The sequence below is a fragment of the Harmonia axyridis genome, chromosome 4 (genome assembly GCF_914767665.1).
Source record: "Harmonia axyridis chromosome 4, icHarAxyr1.1, whole genome shotgun sequence".
In the NCBI taxonomy this organism is placed as follows: Eukaryota; Metazoa; Arthropoda; class Insecta; order Coleoptera; family Coccinellidae; genus Harmonia; species Harmonia axyridis.
The window spans coordinates 26665995-26678381 of NC_059504.1; the positions used below are offsets into that span (position 1 = coordinate 26665995).

Sequence of the window (12387 nt, forward strand, 5' to 3'; positions counted from 1 at the left end):
ATCGTGTTATTTCTCGAAGTGGTGATCACAATTATCCACTGACATTTTGTTATTTAACACCTTCCGACTTTTTTCTTTGGGGACAGGTAAAAGATAAGGTCTATGCCAATGCCCCAGAAACGATTCGAGACCTTGAAGATGGAATTCGTGAAGTTATCGAGGATAAACCGAGAGACATACAGCCGCAAAATATGTTTCAAAATATACTCTTTTTTTCATACCAAAATAAAACCTCTGCATTCAAAATAGTTACACCTTTATTTAAACTTTGAAAAATTATTTCGCTCTTTTATAAAGGTTCAGATATTCTGTGGGGTAGAAAGAAATGAAACATTAACCAATTGTGGAAAATTTTGCAGTTTTTTTTTAAGAACATGTTGTAATATTTTGAGAAATCTCAATTCTAAAAAAAAAATAGATCTTCACCCAACATATGTTTTTATTGCACTGCGACAGAACCTCGAAGAGTAGGTAATCAACGTTTTGGTTTTCCCAACCTAAAGATGATGTACACAATTCAACTTGAAATATCTACCTGAAATGACATTGAAAGTTTCCTAACTCTTGTAAATTCACGTAATTATTGATGAGGAATCGTTTAAAATGCTTACATGCTTCAGCCATTGTCATTTTGGTATGCTATGTAACTAACTGTACGAGTTACATCAAAATATGAAAACGCTTAGCCGAAATGCGAAGTGATCCTCAATGTGGGTAACAGAGAAGAAAACAGAAATGATGTTGACGGTAGGTAGATAATGCTTTTATAGAATCCAGAGTTGCTGGTATATATTCAAAAATTAATACTCATAATGGGTCTTCTATGTTTTAGTTTATTATTTCTCTTAGGAAATCAATGGAATCGGTCAAGGAATAAAATTTCAAACATCCATGAAATTTTTGATAGATTAGGAATTTGTAGGATTCCAAAATTCAACAGAAAAAATGATACCATTCGCCTTCGGTCGTCCGGATCTTTTCTCGGAAAATAAACTATCTATCTGCAATAGTCCCCTGAAATTTGTTAATCAGTTTTTATAACGCATTGACATTTCTAGTTCTAGAACAAAATTATATGACTTTTCCTTATATCCGAAAATATGGCCGGAAGGAGTACGTATTACCCTTTTTTATTCAGACTCCAGTTGTAACAACATAAATTAAAATGATATGTCAAAATATTCAATCTATCGGTAACAACTATGGCAGACTTCAAAACTTTAACTACATCCAAGAACCTTGGGATTGACTGAACACAGGAAAAACAGAAAACAACTTGTAACCTATACAACGACGCACAAAAATATTCAATCATTGAGCACGTCATTGAATAACTTAGAGAAGTTCACCAAAGAAACTGAAACAGATTTTCTGACACTAAGAGAACATTGGATGTCACAAGAACAACTGACAACATACAATCTTGATAAATACAAATTGATCTCAAGTTTTTGTAGAGAATTAAACAGCCATGGGGGATGTGCAATCTTTGCTAGAAAAAATTGATCAGATAAGACAGGATTTGAATAATCATACAGTACCCTATGTAATTTAATGTGCAGCACTAGAATTTAAAATGCAAGACAGTACAAAGTTAGTTCTTGTATGTCCATACCGACCAAACACTCATAACGAAAAAATTAATACTTTCTATGAAAAGCTGACTTTTATATTGGAAAAACTGACCACCGAAAGAAACAATAAGCTTATAATTACAGGAGATCTCAATGACGAAAATAGCAACCAAGTTTTGAAATCCATACTCCAAACGAACATATTGAAAACATTTCTTAGAGAACCAACAAGGAAAACACCTACCTCAAAAACATGTATTGACAACATCTTCACAAATATAGAAGAAGGCACAGTTTCATACAACCTCATGTATCAGACCACCTTGCCCAATGCCAAATTTCAATCAGAAAACATGACAAATAATTCTAGAACAAAAATATTAAGAAAAAGGAATTTCTCTGAAGAAGCTTTAAGTAAATTTAATGAAGAACTTCTGAAAACAGACTGCACCAAAATTTATGAATTCGAAGCAAAGGAAGTGAATGGTATGCGGGAATTCTTCTTTCACAAATACTGTGAGTTGTTTTAAACGTTGTTTCCTTACACAACAACAATAATAAAACCAAGAAAGGAGAATTCATATAACAAAGACCCAGAAATAAAAAGTCTAAAACTAACATTGGGTTCTCTATTCATTGCAGCTACCAAAAATTCAGTATTAACAGAACAAAACAAAAACAAGATGGCAGATCATAAAGAATTTGAAATCTAACTCCGATAACGAAACTCCCCTCACTCTTCCCACTGGTAATCCCCAAACCCTAGCAGATTATTTCATAAAATATAATGGTAATATGGCTCCAAACCTGAATAAAGATCTATCGACAGGAGATAAAGAAAAAAGTCAATGTTTGGGTTCCCAATTAATAAGAGCGTTTATTCAGAAAATCACATAAATAAACTCTATAATACTGTTGAGTTAAGTTTAAAATATTAACTGTGCACAGCAATCAACATAACAATACATTCTTTATGTTAGCCGCACATCTGAAGAAATCAGAAAAACAGTTAAATCGATAAAAAATAACTCTTCGAGGGGATACGATGAACAGTCAGTGTATTTGGTGGATGTCGTCAGTAAGAGCTTGTGAAGTTATTCACTTAAAAGATGAAAAGTATGTTGTTTTGGAAAGAATTACATTTCTGTATTTGTAAAAACCGATAAAAACCGGGTTTTCACAATTTTCGAGGAAAACGAAATACTTTATATTAACTTGTAAAAGAATACATGACTTTACGCACAAGAAAGTATTCAGACAATGGTTTCTTCTGATCTATAGCCAGGCTCTTTGTACTATACAACCATTTGGAAAAAACACATTTGTCAAATGCCATGTTTCATTGCGAAATATTTATGTTTCTTCAATCCTGAAAACTATACCTACAGGTCTCTGTCTACGTCTAACATTAGCAACTATTCTGGCAGAAGTTGAAGCCAGTATCACTACAGTGATGGTATCATGGTGCTTAGAAGGGTACGTCTGTTGCTGAAGGATATAAAGATGACAGTATCTAAAAAAAATGAGGTTCCAAGAATGCTTGCAGACAGACCTTGTGATGAAGTTGAAATATGTTTACTACAGGCAAATTACCACTCACGCCTCACGGAATCCTTTCAGAATTGCCAATGTTCGTTCGTTTATAACTAAATGACCTGCTACTATATGTAGGCAACACACCATTCTTGGCGTCGTAAAATTCACAGGACATGCACATGTTAATCAATTCATTCATTCGTCTCGCTTAAGTGACAATTATTATATTTCTATATTTTGAAATATTTCACATTCATCTAAAAGAAGTATTCTTACATCATCTTACAAGTAAAAACATTGTAAGTGAATTCTTGTTCAGAGAATTTCATCATCTACAAAATTGGATCGGAAGTAATATTCTTATTGTTTCAACCCTTCATCTCTGATATGTATTACTTCTGAAGCATTAGCTTCGCCATCGAAGAGCACAACTGCAAGCTTTAAGGTAGGAACTTACAAACCACAATTTCTTGGTTTATTTAATTCAAATTTTAATCATTATCATTTTCATTTTGTGAAAAGGATTAGTATTGTGAATCCGATCGTGGATTCTCAGCCAATTTCATATTAATTCGAATGAAAAATGTTAATAGTATCAAAAAATTGTTAAAATTTTGTTATAAAACTTATTAAATAAAGTTTACTTTATACCCCAAGATCCATAAGGTATTTTGATTATGTGGTATGATGTGCATAATAATTACATTGGTAACTTAGCAATAAACAATCAATACAATAACAAATCGAAATAACAAACTGGTATGACATATATTAAATTTGAACATTGTTCACACAAAACAAATTTCTTGTGATGAAAAATAAACCGTTTTAAAATATGTATTGCTTGTTTGAAAACTTATCTTTTTGTTTCCTCTCTAGACTATCATTTTCGGGAATCAGATTTCATCATAAATGACTAGTGGAATATTTGTCCTTCTTCAAGGTGGAATTATCTATCTTCTTTATTTGACTTGGTGTGACACGACCACTTTTGCAATAATTCTGTCTCATTGTGAGCTAATTAGAGATAACTTTTTTAAAGGGTTTTCACATTTCCAAGCAATATCCTTTCTTCGTAATGTAGGAAAACAAGATAAGATTAGATTAATTACCGATTGCATTAGGCAGAAAAAAAGAACTGATCTATATTTGCACTTCGTGAAATAATCGAAAGATAAAGTACTTCTGAATACTGGAACTTTATTCATACGATTAGTTCTGATCTTTTTTTATTCGATGAGATCGATTAGGTTTTCAGTTTGTTGATCTATTGAACATGTGCACTAAATGCATCATAAACAATTATGAATATACCTAGGCAATTTTGATTTATGCTATTCCAAAACCTTGTAGAGAAATTTTTAATTTCTCAACTGACTAAAACTCTAACTAGATTTCATATATTTCTAACCATTTTATACTATATTATAGAATATGCAGAGTTATTGAACTCTGCATATACAATAAAATGATTACAAATATATGAAACCTGAAAAATCTTAAAAGCTATCGTCGATTAATAATTCGACGATAAAAAAACTGCATCCAACGACAAATTTGGGAGACCTTTTTTTCTTCGACTGAATTTCATAAAGAATTGTTTTTGCTGATTTCTTTTGAAAAAAATTAATTTAGATGAAAAAATTCTTCATCTAAACTGGATATGTGTCTCTTAGGAAATTCCGATCAGGCAGAGATCCGTAACATAATGATTTCCACCGAATTTTCCACCTTGTTGACAATAATTTAATAAACAAATTTAATCTTATCTGAGATTATTCAACGATCTAAAGAATAGAGTCCACAGTTTTTATGATATCCAATAATTGCTTATTCTTTAGAGGCTTATTGCAAAAACACTTTAATGGCGAGCGCATTAATTGGTCTAGGTAGATAAAGAAAACAAAAGATCTAATTATAGCCAACTTTTCATTGCGTCATCTACTCTTCAAAACGTCGCCTACCAGTACTTGTACTCATGCCGATTGAAGGCATGCCAAAAATTTCGAATATTCTTTATATAAGACACCTATTTGCCATCAGATTGATGAGTTGAGGATCAAGAGAAGATTGGAGAACAACTAGAAAGGAATATACTGCAAATTCTTCACAATGTTGTATTATTTTCTTTCATCGAAAAATCATAGAGTATTGTATGTCATCATGCATCATCATAATGTCATCATATGTATATTGTATTGGAATGTTTGAATTTGGGTTTATTGTTTCCATAATCTGAATTTTCTTTCGAAAATTGAAAATTCGGTCTACAATTGTATTCGGTATAATAGTAATATGTATTATCAATACCATGATTGCATGTTGTGTAGTTTTCAGTAGTAATAACACAAGGACATTGATAATTGTTCGAAAAAAATTCATAACAGTTTTCGAAAGCTTGTTGCTTGGAAACTGACTGACGCCGCAGGCGCACGTTTGTTGCCAATAAGCAACAAGCTAGAGAAAATTGTTAAATATCTTTTGATTTTTCATCAATGTTAGAGGATAGAAAAAGCTAGTTTCGAAAATTTTTTATTTCTTTCTCGATTCTGCGAATATGAGTATTATAAGACTGTTTGCGGTTTGGACCAAGAATGTACAGGGTGTTTATAAGAAGATCATGAACTTGTACAACTTAAATTCATCAAAACTCATGATTTCCAAATTAGAACTCAAGCAAACCCTATATACCTAAAATGAATACTTGAGAGTTATCAAGGAAAAACCTCAAATGAGGAAAAATCACAATTCCTCACTATGTGGAGTGGTCTGTGACTTCCGGAACACACAGAAAGAAACTAAATTCGATATTTCCATAACTAAATTTGACATTTCGTATTTAAAAATTGTTTTGGTTCATGGTTTTCTCAACAATACCAACGAAAAATTGATTATAATTCATGGAATGTAAAATTTAGTCATCCAAACATCGAATTTTAGTTTCTTTCGGTGTTTTCCGGAAGCAGAGCCGTATCTAGGGCGTGTCAAAGGTGGCACTTGACACGGGCGCAAGGTATGCAGGGGTGCCAAAAAAAAAAATAATAATATTAAAATATTGCTAGCCTTACCTAGAAAATGTGTACTAGGCCTAAAATAATTACAAGATCAACAAAACTTTTATGTTCAAGCGTACCGTAATCTAGTTAGATATTAGTTATTTATAATACAAGTGCAGAAGGCATTGATATTCTTCCACGAGTTCAAAATTCAAAAACGAGCCACGGAGTGGCGAGTTTTTGAAAGAACGAGTGGTAGAATGAGCCTTCTGTACGAGTATTATACATCATTTTCTCTAATTCATTGCATTTTTATTGAAATCAATGAAATATTTCCATAAATATCATTTAGTGATTTTTGCATTGAAAAATGTTGGTTGGCAGAACTGATTTCTTTAAGGCAAATTGATGAATTGACCATATTCAGCGTCGCCATATTGAATTGCGACAATACCAACTACCCAGGGTTCCCAACGGAGAAATATTGAGTTTACTAGAAAAATACCGTACCGATTATCAGTATGGTATGAGAGGTTATAAAAATTGGTGGTAAACTTTGGTTAAGTATTTTGTGGGTGTTTTTTTCAGAAAAATTGAACTGAAGATAAAATCCAGGAAATATGGGTAGATATCAATATAGTGGAGGCAGTCGTTGTTGTGTCAGTAATTGTTCAGCAAGAAATAGATGTAAAAATGAAAAAACTTACACCAAAATATTCTCTACAAAATGTAATGGCAAAATACTAAAATTCTGTCTGAAACATTTCCAAGGTAAGTGTGATCACATCTTCAGTATTGTGGGTGATTATTCCGGATAATTTCAGATTACCAGGCTCTAAAAAAAGAAGAGGTCAATTCATCCAATGATTCGACCAATGCTAGCTACAACGTTGGAGGTAAATCCGTAGAAAACTCTTTTCAATAAGTACTTTTGACATATTGTCACCCCCAGTAAAACAATTGTAGCACCAATTATAAGGAATGAAATATGGAATGTCTACTTGTCAGTGTAGAATAGAGATAATTTTTCAGTTCATAGTATCCATCCTTGTACTCTAATGAGGGACTTTGTGAAAATCATAGACTGTCTATTCGACAAATTATTTTTCAGAATTCCAAGCACAAATTAAACTGTCAATGAAGAAATCTGTCGACTTCGACCACAATTATTATTTCCAACAAAATGACTTAAACAAGTTACAAAATCTGCTGAACTATGTTCACCACCTTGAAATGAAGATCGAGGAACATAAGATGAAACATTCTACCAACTCCATTCAGTCTTCAATCAATGATCCCCACTTTCTAAGCTTCTACACAGAGCTTCTACACAGGATTCAGTGATGTCATTACCTACAAGATTTTTACAAGCATAATCATCAAGCATGCACTGGCATACAGAAAAAAGTACTTGGGCAAGGACAACAGTAATCTGGGAATGGACTATGAAAATCAGATATTCATAGTTTTAGTAAGGCTTCGTCTTGGTCTCTTAGAAGAAGATATCGCATATAGATATGATATTTCCCAGTCCACAGTCTCCAGAATGTTTAGGTTTTGGATAAATGTGATGTATTCATATTTCATACAGATACCTATTTGGCCTTCGAGAGAAATCGTGAAAAAGTATATGCCAGAATGTTTCATCAGTAAATATCCTAGTACAAGAATTATTCTGGATGGAACTGAGATTTTTATTGAAAAACCTTCAGATTATACAGTGCAGAGTAGCACATATTCTGTGTATAAGGCACATAATACCGCCAGGGGCATAATTGGAATAACACCTAATGGATTTGTGTTTCATATCAGAACTCTACCCGGGTAGAACTTCTGAGAGAGAAATAATTTTAAATAGTGGCTTACTGGAAAAGCTGGAACCAGGGGACTCAGTAATGGCTGATAAGGGGTTCACAATTTCCAAAGAACTTGCAGATATTGATGTTGATTTGAATATACCACCATTTTCATATGGCAATAATCAACAATTCACTGACGCAGATGAAACTCTGACTAGGGATATTGCAAGTAAGGAGTGAGTTTTTTTAATATACATTTTATCAAATGATTGCAATTTTTAGGTGTTCGTGTTCATGTTGAGAGAATTATAAGAAATGTGAAATTAAACAGAATATTGCGCTGTAGCATTCCAAATACTATGGCTGACCAATTGAACCAAATTTGGGTGGTGTGTTGCCATCTGACAAATTTTAGAAAAAAACCCCTGTTGGATATAAAAATCAAGAAAAAATAGAAGAACAGGAGATTATAAGTTCATTTCAGATGTATATTATTTGTATTTTTGTTATAAAATATTTATGAAAATTCCTTTTTTTTTGGGTGTACATTCTTCATTATATCAATAAATTCATTTTTTATGATCATAAAAAAAGCGAGTCTTTATTCATCAATTTTGAATTCAAAAAGTTGTTGTTTATTGCTGCAACCTCTTAAAACAGTGCTTAGTCTTGTGCAATGAACATTTTCATTGTACATTATAAATGTATATGTATGAAGATAAAATGAAATGAAACATCCTACTAAAAAAATCAAAACTTTAATCCCTCTCAAACAAAAACTCAACACTCCCATTAGGAAGACTCATAACTATTACTTAAATAATATTTATTACTAAAATAATATATTAATAGTGATAATAATATTACTAAAATAATATATTAATAGTGATAATAATATTATTGAAAAATATAATTCAACTTATTCCCTCTCATCTGACATTTTTTCAGTTAACGACTTTGGAATGCATTTTACAAATATTCTCATTTAAACTTTCGCGGGGCTGAGAAATTTCTCTCAACATCGAATAACGAAAGTTACTAATTAGTAACTTTCGTTATTCGATGTTGAGAACCCTGGGTAGTTGGTATTGTCGCATTTCAATATGGCGACGCTGAATATGGTCAATTGACAGATAAAACCGTGGCTGAAAGTTCGGAGTACCAACATATAATAATAAAATATAACCATGAAAAATGTGCGTTTCTGATATATTCTCGCACGATTTTGTTCTACAAGATGAGGAAGAATGAACGGAATAACCACAGAATTAGAGAAAAATATTTATGTCGGGCTTCGGCAAAGGTGCCGCATTCGGATCATTAATATTACGGTCTCGCATCGGCATTTGTTATTACCCCTATGTTCACGATTTTTTTGCACTTCAGCTTGTCGGTATTTCTTTCATTGATACAATTTTATAACAATCGATATTTTAGATCTTCAGGAGTTATCTCTTTATATGTATATCAAATTTATATTTCAATGTCTTCAATAAAAATAAGTAAATATATACACGGTGTTTATGAATAGTTATGAGAAAAAATGAGGGTGATTCCTTGTCAAATAATAGGGGGGGGTCTTTCATATAAACTTTTTTTGAGCTCCTTTACGCTTAGGAACATCCCCTTGAAGACAGCGCCCGAAAAGTATTTTTCAATTTTTTTCTTGAAAACCAACAAATTCACAAAAATAAAATTAAGCTGACATTTTATACGGGCGAGAAGAAATTCAAAAATTTGCATTCATATTAGCTGAATTGAAAAAGAAAAAACTTTTTTCGAAAAAAGCTTTTTCTGTCGAAATATTTGAAAATATGTGAGTCCTTATCGTCACCATTTATTTCATAACAATCCCATCAACTCATGAACCGTTGAGTTTTTACTCAAAGTATGGCATATTGCCGAAATTGTCGTCGAAAAAGTTATTCAATGATGCAATAATATACTGGCTTTGCCGTTTGAAATAAGGAAGTAGTAGTCTGTTTACGGTATAATAGGAAGTTGTAAAGATCTGAAAATATTTCAGGGAGGAAGATCATTGTCTCAAACACCAATATGCAAATTTTCAGCTCATAATTATGATTACTTTTCCATGAACGTCTAATAGGCCATCCCGTGAATCACCCTGTATAGTTGAACAGGTCAATCATAATGTACTTTTTTGCAAGAGTTTGCAATCAAGTCAAGTTGTATGTAATCTTTCACAAGCTTGATTTTCAAATCAAGTAGTTGGTTAAAATATCAAGCTTCTTGGCTTGATGAATCCCTATTTTTCTCAAGCCATGCTTTATTTATGCGGAAAATGCCGATCGAGAGTGTCTGATGACGAAAAATCAGTTTAGTAACGTTATAGTGATTCTTGTGACTAGACGAGGCTAGAATCTAGCTGCGACTCTATTCCCATTTCCCACCGGAACATCTCTGAGAATGAGGTAATTTTTTTTTAATTCTCTTGGTTTGATAAACTTATCTGGTTGGAAAATGCGCAAAGATAGGTAACTTTGCTCGTATGATATGATTCCAGTCCCGGCTTCAGGGTCCCCCATCTCGATAAACTGTGATAATTTTTATTTTGCTTTTTGAATAAAGAAAACGTGTTGTTATGTGAGGTAAGATTAGGTTGGGTTTTCTCCCGAGGTCAGCACCTTGCTATGGTGGGAGTGCTTGTAGTAACTGCCTGCTGTAAAATAGACAGTGAAACTAGGACTGACTAGAAGATGTGGCAAGGCTTATCTCAGCCTGCTCCATTCCTCATACCTCAACCAAAGACTAATAAGACAAATCACTCGGCTGTTTTTAGGCACGTCGTTTCGTTGACCTTGGATTTAAGTTTGAACTACTGTAGTAAAAAATGACAAAGATAACCTAACTCCCGTCTCTTTCTACAAGTTTCAAAAGAAATTTAATTTGTCAGATTGAATCATTCATGATTTTTTGTCAAGTTCAAATAATCAAGTTCTATTTGATTCAATTACCAAATAACAAACATCAAAAATATTTCAATACCTATACCTGTACCTATACCTGTACTTGTACCTTGTGATAAATTACTTCTTATCAAAGAATGTCGTTGCAACTTCAATCAAGAGGAATAGATTTTCAACCCCAAACAGAAAATTTCAAAGGAAATCTGAAAACCGAACGGAAATGAGTTAAGCACAAATGAAGAATTCCCACAAAACACCGAGAAAATAAGTGGAGGCATTTGATTAAGGTAAAATAGATAAAGTTGGAGAATATATCAATCAAAAACTTTTATTCTTTCAGTCAAAGGATAATTAAATTAGAAGAATGAATTTAAAGAAATTTCAGTTTGAACACTCTATTCAAGAATTGTAGACTCCTATAATACCAAATCTGAAGAAAATCTCAGAAAGGCTTGTTATATATTTCTAGTTCTACAACAACAATAACCCAGTTCAAAAAACCTTTTAATATAATGGAGCTGTAATTGAACAATACTTTGTTCCACCTTATATTTTAGGTTGAGCACGCGGGGGAAGTTTGGCGTCCTTGGAACCTTACGTATTCATCAAGGTATCCATGCAGGTTTTTAGTGAATATGCTCTTATGGTTAATGACATAAGGGAGACCCTTACACTACACAGCAAGGTGCTGACAGGTGCTTCACACTTGTCGAGACTTGTTGGGTATATACAGGGTGTCCCATAAGTGGCACGTCACAGTGACACCGGAGGTAGGTCAGCTAAAGAGGGACCTAACCAGCCTAACATGACCCCAGTAAAAGTTGCATGGTTTTCGAGTTATTACCAAATTACGTTTTTTAGTGAATTTTCACCTTTTTTAACATTGTCAGGGTCAGAATTCTGCTGGAAAGCTCTCGAAGCTTTTTTTTTTTGTTGTAATGGAATCTTAAATAGTTATTTAAGATGACATGAGTATGATTCTGTCAAAAAGTTATGTGGATTTCCGTAAATTAATGGATAAATCTTGATTTCAATTGCTAGCAAAACGAGAACTTCGACTTTGGACACCTGCTGTGAAAAAAAATCCTTGAAACAAAACGAGCAAGTAACATCAAAAAATTGGGCATTTTAGACAGATTTAGAAATGGTACAATACACGAATCTTATGCCCATAAAACTAGGTATTTTCATCATTTTACCGATGCCCTACTTAACTAAGTTGAAACTAGGAACCCCGCTATCAGGTAATTTTGCCGCTTGCTATGACATTACATTTGATACCGGGCTTTGTTATTATTTGTTAAAGTCACAATAGGGAAAAAGATGGATTAGGGGAAGCGAAAAAGGAATATTATTGAAAAAAAAGGTAAATTAATTAAAAACAGACTTAACTTTCGATTATTTATTTAATTCTTAAATCTAACTTACAGTAAATGTTCAAACTGTTTCCCTCGGACTCTAATGCATAAATGACACCGTTTTATAAAATTACGATTCAATTTTCTCAAACTAATTTCCGATATGGACCAATAAGAAGCGAGGAAGAATTGCGTGA

The 12387-nt window shown here is 32.7% G+C and overlaps 2 protein-coding genes across 4 annotated transcripts in view; one reads left to right on the forward strand and one right to left on the reverse strand.

The window, feature by feature from the left end:
- The window catches only part of LOC123678931 (zinc finger protein Xfin-like), a 114620-nt gene that overhangs the window by 69337 nt on the left and 32896 nt on the right, over nucleotides 1-12387 (reverse strand). The gene's annotated exons all lie outside the window — the stretch shown is intronic.
- On the forward strand, nucleotides 6503-8431 carry LOC123678932. 3 transcript variants are annotated; one of them, XR_006747322.1, is made up of 4 exons: nucleotides 6503-6630; nucleotides 6695-6877; nucleotides 6931-8134; nucleotides 8188-8431. XR_006747322.1 is itself a non-coding variant. In XM_045616208.1 (4 exons), exons 1-3 carry the CDS (start codon nucleotides 6727-6729, stop codon nucleotides 7448-7450), a joined length of 456 nt encoding a protein of 151 aa, XP_045472164.1. In that variant the 5' UTR covers nucleotides 6667-6726; the 3' UTR covers nucleotides 7451-8134; nucleotides 8188-8431. The 3 variants fall into 3 exon arrangements, 1 of the variants encoding a protein (XP_045472164.1); XR_006747323.1 differs by having other exon boundaries at nucleotides 6625-6639; XM_045616208.1 differs by lacking the exon at nucleotides 6503-6630 and having other exon boundaries at nucleotides 6667-6877; nucleotides 6931-7002; nucleotides 7218-8134.